The 12,274-nt window shown below is 54.6% G+C and overlaps 1 protein-coding gene across 1 annotated transcript; it reads left to right on the plus strand.

The window, feature by feature from the left end:
- The first annotated feature begins 8,930 nt into the window (after positions 1-8,930).
- On the plus strand, positions 8,931-12,259 carry PODNL1 (podocan like 1). Its single transcript, XM_070413990.1, has 6 exons — positions 8,931-9,005; positions 9,462-9,555; positions 10,041-10,150; positions 10,400-10,556; positions 10,830-10,945; positions 11,408-12,259. Exons 1-6 carry the CDS (start codon positions 8,941-8,943, stop codon positions 12,123-12,125), a joined length of 1,260 nt encoding a protein of 419 aa, XP_070270091.1. The 5' UTR covers positions 8,931-8,940; the 3' UTR covers positions 12,126-12,259.
- Positions 12,260-12,274: the final 15 nt, after the last annotated feature.

The raw sequence follows: 12,274 nt of genomic DNA on the forward strand, positions 1-12,274 counted from the left end.
TTTTAATTCAACAGATACACACGGATATATGATGGCAAGCCCCACTGTGCACCCAGCCCCAGCCACTCAGTTCTTCCCCCAGAGACACCCAATATCTTTTTTAACTTATAAAAATAATCAAAATTGTTAGCCTCACTCTGTAACTTTTTTTTTCCTCCTAAGATGAGCTCTACTCAGATCAACCAATGTTGTGGTTTGAATGGCAACCCACAAAAAGAGATGCTGATGTCCTAACCCCCAACACATGTAAATATGACCTTATTGGGGGGGGGAAGATGTAATTAAGTTAAAGATCTTGAGATGAGATTTTTCTGGATTAACCACTTAGGCCCTATATCCAATGACCAATGTCTTTATAAGAGACAGAAGAGGAAATACACACACACACACACACACACACACACACACACACAGGAAAAGGCCTCATGAAAACTGAGGCAGAGTTTGGAGTAACAGCCACAAGCCCAGGAACATCACTAATTGCCAGCAGCCACCAGAAACTGGAAGAGAAGCAAGGAACGCGCCTCCAGAAAGAACCAGCTCTGCCAACACCTTGACTTTGGACTTCTAGCCTTCACAAATAAAACACACCTTAAACTTCTGAAACGAATACGTGTCTGCTGGTTTAAGGCACCCAGTCTGTGGTCATTTATTACGACAGCCTGAGGAAACTAACACAATATGTGTAAATCAAATCCCTTGTACAGCCTAGAGCTGGTTCTTTATTATTTTCATAGGACACATTCTATTCCCCTCTTATGGGACTTTTTTTTTTTTTCATTTGCTTACTCAACGCATGTTCATTGATCATGAAGTGAAATTGTGAGCCGTGGGATATAGGGCAAGAGAGAATTTTCACTCTAATAAGTGAGGCTGGAGGCACATCCTTGTAAATATCTGTTGGAGGCTATGTAAAAGTTTTTCCAGAAAGACTAGATTGCTGGTCCTTGAGTGTCACAGAGAGTAATACTCCAAATATTCCACCTGCTCCTCCCAAACCCCATGCCTTCACGTCTCTATCCCTTGTGGTCAGGCAGGACCACGTGTCCGTGACCTGGCCAATGAAACGGCGGAAGGGTTGTGTGGGACTTCCGGCTGGAAACACTGAAGCTGACGTGGGAGTCTCCTCTGTCTCTCCCACTGCACCAGCAGCTGCGGAGGCTGCTCCAGCCTCTGTCCAACTGGTGCCTATGTGGCTCGGAAACCCTGCCGATCTGTGGTGATTGTGTCATATGGACGACAGACTCTAATGTCAGGCACTGACCTTTGGGGTCTTTTGTTAGACAGAATGATCTCGCCTGCCTAATACACATGTGAAACAGAACCAGTGAGATATATACAGATGGTCCCTGACTTATGATAGTTCAGCATATGATTTTTCAACTTCATGATGGCGCGAAAGCAACATGCATTCAGTAGGAACTGGACTTCAGATTTTGAATTTTGATCTTTTCCCGGTCTGGTGGTATGTGGTACAATACTCTGTTGTGATGTTTAGTGGCAGTGAGATGGTTTTGCCCTACTATAGGCTAATGTTAGTGTTCTGAGCACATGCAAGGTAGGCCAGGCTAAGCTATGATGTTTGGCAGGTAAGGTGTATTAAATGCATTTTCGACCTATAATATTTTCAGCTTATGATGAGTTTATTACAACATAATATGTCCCAGGATCTGCTGTCTGCAAGCTGGAAACCCAGGAAAGCTGGTGGTGTAATTCCACTTCAAGCCTGAAGGCCTGAGAACCAGGGGAACCAATGGTATAAATCCCAGTCTGAAGGCAGGAGAAGACCATGTCCCCGCTCAGCAGGCAGGCAGGAAGGAAAAGGGAGTGAATTTCTCCTTCCTCCACTTTTTGTTCTACTCAGGCCCTCGATGGATTGGATGATGCCCATCCACATTGGGGGGACAGCCTACTGAGTCTACTGATTCAAATGCTAATCTCATCCAGACATACCCAAAAATAATGTTTAATCCGGGTACCCTGTGACCCAATATCCTATATAATAAAAGAATAATATGCAAATCGACTGAATGGCAGATTCACTGGTCGCTATGATGCGCACTGACCACCAGGGGGCAGACGCTCAATGCAGGAGCTGCCCCCTGGTGGTCAGCGCGCTCCCACAGGGGGAGTGCCACTCAGCCAGAAACTGGCACAAGGCTGGCAAGCGCAGTGGCGGTGGCAGGAGCCTCTCCCGCCTTGTCAGCAGCACTAAGGATGTCCAACTGCCGGCTTAGGCCCACTCCCTGTGAGAGCGGGCCTAAGCCATCAGTCAGAGATCCCCGGATGGCTCCTGAACTGCAAAAGGGCTCAGGCCGGGCTGAAGGAAACCCCCCCACACAACTGCACAAATGTCATGCACTGGGCCTCTAGTAATTTTATAATATAACTGGAGGCCCGATGCACGAAATTTGTGCAAGTGTAGGCCTTCCTTCCCCTGGATGCTGGCTTCACAGCCCTGGCTTTTGCAGCCCCAGCCCCGCCCCCCACCCATACCCACCTTGGCCTGGCATTCCCCATGTTTGCCACCACACACACACCCCTTCTCCCCAGTTCCCTGATTCCACGGAGCCTCCAGATTGATTGCCCCACAGAGGGTGGCCTGGGCCTCCCACTTTGAGGCAATTGTGGAGCCCCCCGATTGATTGGCCGGTGGCCTGGGCCTCCCTCTGCAGGGCAATCGTGAGGCGATGGCAAGGCCCCCCAACCAATCACATGGCACCCACCTTGGCTGGCCTGGCGCCAGTGGGTGTCATAGCATGGTCGTCCGGATGGTCATTCTGCTGTTTGGTCATTCGGTCATTTTGCATATTACGCTTTTATTATTTGATATATACAATTAACCATCCCAAGTACATGACAGGTACATTTTCAGTTTTACCAGATACTTTCAGGTTCCTCATCTCTTTCTTGTGCTCCATCTCCATGGCCCTCGCCTGATCTTTTCCACCCTCCTCTTGAGCATCAGCATTCCTCAAGGGTCTCCCTTTTCATTCTATCCTTTCTCCTTGAGTAATGTCATCCATGCTGTGGCTTCAACTCTCAACTCTGTGGCTATCCCCTGTATCCATTAGGATTAGATTCCGGGTTTTTTTTTGTTTTTTTTTTTAAAAAGAGAAACAGTGGCTTAAACAAGAGAGATGTCAGATCGGATTCCTCTCATGCTCAAGATGACTGGGGCGAGCTGAGAGGCCTCACATTCGGTGTGCATTGAGCCTCACAGGGCTCCAAAGCCCTAACCATGAGTTTCCTTACTTTTATCAGACATTCCCCCTCAATCAGTGGGAAAGTCTCCCCACATGGTTAGTTCCTCTCTCAGCCAGACCAGCTTCATCCCATCTGGTACTCAACCTAGTGGCTTTCACCTCTCTGCTAGCCTGAGAAATAATCCTGAAGAACCAATCACATCCTGCCTTGGGAAGCAGAGGTCACCCAACCCTTTTGTCACTACAAAGCTTGCCTCCCACAGTCCCTGCTTCTCAACTCTGCTTCAGAGTGTACCACCTCCACTTGTCTTTGCATGGTGTGCAGTGTTCTCCCCTGAGCTGTGAGTATATGTAACTAATAAACTGATAATGATCTCATCTATCCAGTGTTAGATGTCATGTGTTTGGCTATTTTGTACTGTTTAGGGCATGTGATCCCTCCTTCACCAACAGGGTAAATAGGTGGTGATCAAAACACTGGTTAGTCCAAGGATGACATAGCTTCCCATGGTATGTGAGACTCAGGTTGCTTCTATCTTATTGCTCCATCATTCAAGGCCTTTATTCCCAGGTTGATGTCATGGCCCAAATGGCTAATGGAGTTCCAGCCATCACATCTATGTTCAGTAGGAAGGATAAAGGCATCCCTTTTCTTCAAAGTTGTCCATACCACTTCTGCTTAGAGCCCACACCTAGCTACAAGGGAGGCTGGGAAATGTAATTCTTTATTTTTTAAGAGAACTATTTTATATATACGTATATTATTGATTCAGAGAGAAAGGGAGAGGGAAAGAGAGATAGAAACATCAATGATGAGAGAGAATTATTGATCAGCTGCCTCCTGCACGCCCCCCACTGGGGATTGAGCCCACAACTCTGGGCATGTGCCCTTGACCAGAATCGAACCCGGGACCCTTCAGTCCGCAGGCTGACGCTCTATCCACGAGCCAAACTAGCTAGGGCAGAAATGTAATTCTTTTATTCCAGGCAGCCTATGCCCAGCTAAATTTCAGTGATTTTATGGATTGGGTCCAGATCCTATAAGGCTTATCGGCTGGATGAAGGCTGATTAAGAGGTTGGGTCTTACCCCGTGTCTTAAGGTTGGATGCCATCAGAGGATAAGCAGGGGTGTGCCAAAGGTCAGCCTTAAGGTCATTAACTGGTTCTGAATTGACCTCTCCTTTTCTATTCTAATTGGAAGACTACACTTCCCATCAGCCTCTTGCTCCCTCCTACATCAACACTCCCCCCACCCCCAGCCTCACTGCAACAAAAATGAGATCAGATTGCTGCAATAGCTGCCCCTGATTCAACAGTCCTTCCTACTCTTAGATCAGTGCCTAAGGTGAAGTGAGACATTAACACCCCCTTCCCATGCAAATCTTCCCACACATACAGACAATTCTGCATGCATTTCATAAAGGCATACTAAATGCTAATTGTTCCAGGATCAATATTTAGTTGACCACACTACATCTCTTTCCCTACAGAACTCCCTGCTTAGCTGGGCAAGGCAGGACCGGGCAGGACACAATTGGGCTGGACTGGGTTGAGTAAAGGAAGAGGAGTTTGTTCCAGGGAGATAAGCCCAGTGGGTTATTTATAAGATTAACTAGAAATGAGAGAGTGTGCAGGTGAGCGAGAGTGGCCCGGGTGGGGGGCGGGGGGCGGGAGAAAAAAAAAAAAGATTAACTAGAGGCCCGGTGCACGAGATTCGTGCACTGGGTGGGGAGGTGGGGCGGGGGGCATCCCTCAGCGCAGCCTGTGCCCTCTCTCAGCCCGGGACTCTCACAATCTGGGACCCCTCGCCACTGCTGCTGTACTCGCCTCCTGTGAACCTGGCTTCTGGATGAGGGGCATTCCCCCTGTGGGAGTGCACTGACCACCTGGAGTCAGCTCCTGCATTGAGCGTCTGCCCTCTGGTGTTCAGTGAGTGTCATAGCGACCAGTCATTCCACCGTTCGGTCAATTTGCATATTAGGCTTTTATTATATAGGTTGGTAAGGTTCCTAACCAATCACACATTCTATCCTTCTGGCTACAGGTACTGGTTCCAGATGGACAGGTGACCAAAGCTAGGCCATTGAAATTCAAGCTTGTCGCTTTCATCTGAACTAAAGCTGGATCACACAGAGCGGCCTGCTGGTGAGCAGAGAGGTAGAGAGAGAATCCATAGTAAGATATCATTTGAGCCCCTGGATTCAACTATACCTGAAGAACCTCTCCCCCAATATTTTGTTCATGAGTCAATAAATGTTGTTTGCATTAGTTAGTTTGGTTTGGGTTCTCCGTACTTAGCAAATGAAGGAGGCCTGCCAGAAACTCAAACAGCTTGGCTGGCATTGCTGCTTCCCTGGGACCAGGATCCATGCGGTGATAGCTCAGTAGCTCACTGGGACTGGCTATATTATTCTGCTACACAATGTTCCAACTAGTGGCCATCAGTCCCACATGGAGAACTTGGAGTGAGGTTTGTTGTTCTCTCTGGTTAAGGCTAAGACCTGCCCCAGCCTGAGGTCCCCATACACAAGGCTACACAGTCCTCAGAAATGTGGGCAAATGACTACCTCTTTGGGTTTAAGTTTCCTTCTTTGTGGAAGGAAGAATAATAATACAGAGACCCTCTCTTTCCACCATTCTCCCATGTCTTTTTTGTTGTTAAACCAGAGGTGGGAGGGGAGAGAGAGAGAGAGAGAAGAAACATTGATGTGAGAGAGACACATTGGCCGACCAGTTGCCTCCTGCACATGCCCTTACATGGGGGGGTGTGGGGGGGGGAGCAAACCTGAAACCCAGGTACATGCTCTTGACAGGGAATTGAACCTGAGACCTATTGGTGCTTGGGCTGATGCTCCAACCACTGAGCAACACTAGCCAGGGTTCTCCTACATCTTGCTCCCTTCTTACCACCCACCTGATGCACTTCACTGCCAACTCCCCATGGCTGGACCCCATAGCCTCCTAGCAGGTGCTATCTGGGGCCTTTCATGCCCTCGGGCCTCACCATCAGGCACCTGTATCTCTTTAGGACTAGAGCCTGCTCTATCCAAAGTGCAGCAGAATTCAGGCCCCTCGGGGGCAGCCCTCCATCAGTGATAGATGGAGGGAAGTACAGGATCAATATCCCAGTTCCATTGCCCTCAGGTGGGTGACTCTCAGGTGTGTGTCCTACACAATCTCCTAGTGTTCCCCAGTGGGAGTGAGCCCCCAGTTGTCTATGGCGGGAATGTGTTGATAACAATAGCAACCAATCACCCCAGTTTGCCCAGGACTAAAGGTTTTCTGGGTAACAGGACTTTGAGTGCTAAGACTGGCAAGATCCAGGCAAGTTGATAACCCCAGTGATAACTTATTATTGACTGCTCCCTTCCTTCCTTCTTTCTGTCACCTTCCCGCTTCCCTGAAGCTTCCTTTTCCGAGACAAACACACACACAATCCTTGTCTCAAGCTCTGCTTCCAGGGATCCCTACCTCCTTCATGCCCTTCATGCAGCCATCGCCTCAGCCGCTGAGGGCTTGGGAGGGTCAGATGTGGTCTTAGAACATCTGTGTGTTACTGGTTTTGCCTGTGACAACCCTCATTTTAGGTGTGGGAAAGCTGGGGTTGGGGCAGAAAAATAACTTGTCTGAAGTCACCCCACTGGTAAGTGGCATGTCTCAGGGACCAGACTATTTGCGGCAAAATGGCACCAGAATGTTACCAGCAATTGGACCTCAGTTCAGTCACCTCAGTAGTTGAGTTCTGGTTAAGAAAGCATTCAGAGCCAAGACTCAAATACAAGCAGAAGTTTATTTAGAAAGTGACAGAGGTAGAAGAAGTGAGCTGTGGAAGAAGTGAGCCAGCTGGGCTACATGGGCGCAGGAAACAAGTTACAGAGGTTAAAGAAGGGCCCTAGGAACTTAGGAGGAAGCAAGCAAGGATGCATGTGCCTGGGGTAAGGAGCGGGGAGGTGCAGGTGTGTTCCAGAGAAAGGGCGTGGTGCTGGGGGGGGGAGGGGGGGGAAGGCACAGGCGCGGTGGAGAGTGTGGGATAGAGGTGAGCTGGGTCCTCTGCCTGGGCCTTTTCTCCCCTCTCCAAAGGCAGGGATCTTAGGGGAGGTCTCAGGGGAAGATCTCAATGAGAATATTCACCAGCTTTTCCAGGTGTGTCCTTTCAGGGTCATGGTCTCTATTGGTCGGTGCCAGGGGAGGGAGTCATTACTCCTGGCAGCTGGTCCTAAAGTCAGCCATGGTGTCACCCCACCTGGCCTTGCTGCTTTTCTGGGCCTGGGGCTGAGACACAACTGAGATCCAGATGTTATCCCTGGGGGTTAATGCTTATGGGGGAGGTTGTGCAAGGGCCCGCATGGGAGTCGCATGAGGCCATTCTTTGATCCCTTGCTCCTCCTCCAAAGGGGTCTACCACGTAACTGGCAACGCGTCAGGGGAGGAAAGGTCAAGGGAAGGTCCAAGTCTCTGGCCAGCAATATGAAAGGTCAGGGGATCTAACCCGCGACGCCAGGGGAGGAAGCTTATCCTGGGGGAGGTCCTTGTTGTCCCAGTTTTGCCCGTTGCCGGGCTCCTGGTGTCCTGCCCTGGTGGCCTTCTGCACCTGGCCCATCGTCCTTGCTCTGCTGCTGCCTGCCTGCCTCACCCGGTGGCACACACCATGTGCGGGGACTGTCTTCCCACTTCATAGGCATGCCCTCCCTTAACCCTCACACCCATCCTGGGAGGTGAGGCCACCTTTCCTCCACTGCAGAGTGGGAAACCGAGCCCCAGAGAGGAGCCCGAGCCCAGGTTCAAGCCCAGGCAGGCTGGCCCTGAGTGCACATCCTTAACCGCCAGGCTGGTGCCTCCACACGTGTAATTTCCTTCCAGGCAGCGGCGGCTGTGGCCATTTTGGGTGAGGAGGGGTGTGACTGCCAGTGAGGCCAGCTGGTGGGGGGAGGAGCCCGGAGAGCAGGCCTGGCTGAGAGCCTCCAGGTTGGTGTCTGGGCTTAGCAGGCTGAGCCCAGGCCTGCCCTGACCCCTCCCCGCCAGCCTCAGGTCCTTGGGGACCCTTCTGTGGCCTGAAGCATCCCCCACTCCTTTGCCTCCACCCCTACTCCTGTGGTTGGCCCAAATACCAGACAGGGTGAATCTTAGCTTTCCCCCAAACATTCCTTGCTCCCGTAGCCCGGCCCAAGCTGGCGGAGGTTACGCAAGCAGAGCTGGGGGGGTGGGGGTGGGGAGCCAAGAGGACAGGCTGGCCTTTTCTCCCCACCCCATCCATCAGCCCACCCACCCTCCCCAAAGCAGGCAAGGGGGTAGGCCAGCGCTCTTGAGCCCCGGGGGAACAGCCTGCAGGGAGGGTGGCCTGTGCCAGGAGATGGGGGGCGGTGGCGGCCACAGCAGAGGCTCCAGGAGGTGACCGCCTGGTTTCCATTAGGAAGCCCTGGTCGGCAGTTCGGGCAAGACAGCTGAACTGGGGCTGGCTATGGTGAGGTGGGGTGGGGGAAGGTATGAGGGTGAGGCCGGCCTGGGATGCTCCTGTCACCATGGCGACAGGGTGCCCAACCTGGCTACACCCTGACCTGTCCCTCCACTCCCAGCGGCTGAGCCTGCTGCTGCTGCTCCTGCTGCTGCTGGGCCCCCCAACTACCCCCGGCATGGAGGACCCTGCTTTCCCCCACATGGGGGAGAGCTCGCAGCCCCCGCCCCGGGCCTGCCCCCTGCGCTGCTCCTGCCCCCGGGCTGACACCGTGGACTGCGATGGCCTGGACCTGTGGCTGTTCCCCCACAACATCACCAGGGAGGCTCAGCACCTCTCCCTGCAGGTGAGGGGGGGACATTACAGGGTGGGGTGAAGTGGGACGAGCATGGGAAGTGCTGGAATTGAGTGACGGTGTGGGGTCCTTATGCAGGGGTGAGGCAGTGGGCGTGTGGGTATTGGCACTGATGGAAGTTGGCCCTGGTGCTGGAGGTGGGGTATAGATATTGGATGTGGGAGGGGCTGAGAGTTTGGGGGTGTCAGGGAGTCAAAATCTTGACAGTTATGGGGTTGTCTGGGGTGAAGGTGATGGGTGTCAGGAGTCAACTATAGGGGTGGATGGGGTATTTCGGATTAAAGTGCTTTTGGCTAAGGGGTGATGAGGCATTTGGGATCAACTCTGGGGGCAATGGGGTGTTGGGGCTCTCCTGCTTAGGCTGATGGGAAGCTGAGAACCAGGGCTGGGGGCTTTTGTTGAGGGCTCAGGGTCATCCGGGTCAGGGGTGTGAATGCCCCTCCCCAGAACAACCAGCTGCAGGAGCTCCCCTACAATGAGCTGTCCCGCCTCAGTGGTCTTCGAACCCTCAATCTGCACAACAATCTCATCTCCTCTGAGGGTGAGGGGGAACACAGGAGGCTGCCCTCCCTGGCTTGGCCCCAGCAGCCCTCTCCCTCCCCCACGCTGGGTCTGTGGGCAGCTCTGCGGCACTTCCCAGAACTGCCCTTTGCTGAGCAGGATGGAAACTCAGGGGATGGGGGTGGGGAGGGGGGGGCTGCGGCTTTTGTGGACTGGGAGGGGGTGCCTGGAGGAGCCTCTGCCAGTCCCAGGCCAGGAGCCCTGGGGCAGCTGGGAGCACAGACTCCCCCTGCCCCCTCCCCTCTCCCAGGCCTGGGGTCCCCTCAATACCCACTCTGCTCCCAGGCCTGCCCGACGAGGCCTTTGAGTCCCTCACCCAGCTGCAGCATTTCTACGTGGCCCACAACAAGGTGAGCTGCCCACCCAACTCCCCACCCCACCCCAGCCAGTCACACAGCAGAGTGCAGAGAGGGAACAGCAGGGGCTGGAAGGTGCTACCAGGACCAGCACACTGTGCTCCCACAGCTCTCGGTGGCCCCCCAGTTTCTGCCTCGTTCCCTCCGAGTAGCGGATCTGGCTGCCAACCAAGTGACGGAGATCTTCCCACTCACCTTTGGGGAGAAGCCGGCGCTCAGGTAGCCCCTGGTCCATCTGGGGCCCTCCAGGCCTCAGGCATGCCTAGGCCACCCCTCCCCTGGGTCTGAGGGAGGTCATGAGCCTGCCATGGGGGGTCTGGGGGAGACAGGACCCTGGATGCTCTGTCTGGAGAAACACACACACACACACACACACACACTCTCACGCACACTGAAGGCAGCCCTGAGCTGGGGTGCAGAGGGGAGTGGTGGGGAGCCTGGGGGTGGCCGCAGCCTGGCTCCCCTCAGGTCCGTGTACCTCCACAACAACCACCTGAGCAACGCCGGCCTGCCCCCCGATGCCTTCCACGGCTCTGAGGCTGTCACCACCCTTAGCCTCTCCAACAACCGGCTCAGCTACCTGCCGCCCAGCCTGCCACCCTCTCTGGAGCGGCTCCACCTGCAGGTGCCCCTCCTTCACTTTACCTCCCCCCCTCACCCCCTGCCACCCGACCCCCTTTACCTCTCTCCTGGAAGACCCCTCTGTCCCCTTAAAATTCCAGCTGTCAGCAGTATCTTTCTCTGAGTCTCCACCACTGGCACAAGTGGGTCACAAGTGCTCTGAGCAGCCTTGCTAAAGTCAGCTCCTCCTCCATCACTCCCTTACTCAAGAGCCTTCTGTGGCTCTCCACTGCCCTCTATTCCGGACCCTGCGCTTCACTCTCTCCTCCCTTCCCAGAACAACCTCATCTCCAAGGTACCCCGAGGAGCCCTGAGCCGCCAGACCCACCTCCGTGAGCTCTACCTCCAACATAACCAGCTGACAGACAGTGGCCTGGATGCCACCACCTTCAGGTGGGGCTTGGGACAGGTGGGATGGGGTACAGCTTTGTGCTGGGAGTAGGGGCTGAGGATTCAGAGCCTGGGGCCGCCACCCTCTGTCCTCTCCTGTGCATCACTCCTACCCCACGGCCTCATTGGTGAGCACTCACTGTGCACCAGCTCAGCCCAGCACCGGAGCCACCCTCACTACCAACTACCTTGTGCTCCCATCTTGTTATCCAACATCACAGCTGCCGCATGCAGATCTGGACCCAGAATTCCGTCCTGGTCATCCCCACCTCTAACCCTCAGGCCAGAACCTGCCTTGATCACCCCAAGTTCACCTCCCACCCAGATCTCTCAACTCACCACCCCAAAGTTGGAATTTCCAGCTGACATCTCAGTACCACTCGTCAGCCCTTCTGCCCTCCACCCAAGACCACCTGGTCCACGAGGCCGGGTGCCCAGACCGACGCCAGTCCCCTCTCCCACCAGCAAACTGCACCGCCTGGAGTACCTGGACCTGTCCCACAATCAGCTGGCCGCGGTGCCTGCCGGCCTGCCTCGCACCCTGACCGTGCTGCACCTGGGCCGGAACCACATCCAGCAGGTGGAGGCAGCCCGGCTTCGTGGGGCACGGGGACTGTGCTACCTGCTGCTCCAGCACAACCGGCTGGGGGCAGCAGGGCTGCCGGCAGGGGCGCTGCGGCCTCTGCGGGGCCTGCACACGCTGCATGTCTATGGGAACAGGCTGGAGCGTGTGCCCCTGGCGCTGCCCCGACGCCTGCGGTCCCTGGTGCTGCCCCACAACCGTGTGGCCGCACTGGGTGCCCGAGACTTGGCAGCCACACCACGCCTGGCCGAGCTCAACCTGGCTTACAACCACCTGGTCAGTGCCCGCGTGCACCATCGGGCCTTCCGCCGGCTGCGTGCCCTACGCAGCCTTGACCTGGCCGGCAACCAGCTGACTCGGGTGCCCTCTGGTCTACCCACTGGCCTGCACACCCTGCGGCTGCAGCGCAACCAGTTGCGGGCTCTAGAGCCCGAGCCACTGGCCGGCCTGGACCAGCTGCGAGAGCTCAGCCTGGCACATAACCGACTCCGAGTGGGCGACATTGAGCCTGGCACCTGGCATGAGCTGCAGGCCCTCCAGGTCAGAGGTTGGCTGGTTAGCCACGCTGACTGTCCCCATGGCCCTTCCATCCCCTGCTAGCCCAGGTCCTCCTCTACAAGGCCCTTGGATGATACCACAAAAAGAGCCCCCCATGGGGGGCTAGCCCTGGGGTAAATAAGACAGATTCAGCTTCCAGGCCTTTGGCTGTGCTGTCCCTGCCCCCTAGTCCTCTGAGACACCCCCTCTAT

Source organism: Myotis yumanensis, unplaced genomic scaffold (assembly GCF_028538775.1).
Source record: "Myotis yumanensis isolate MYYU_CA2020_CCGP unplaced genomic scaffold, mMyoYum1.0.hap1 SCAF_5, whole genome shotgun sequence".
Classification (NCBI taxonomy): domain Eukaryota; kingdom Metazoa; phylum Chordata; class Mammalia; order Chiroptera; family Vespertilionidae; genus Myotis; species Myotis yumanensis.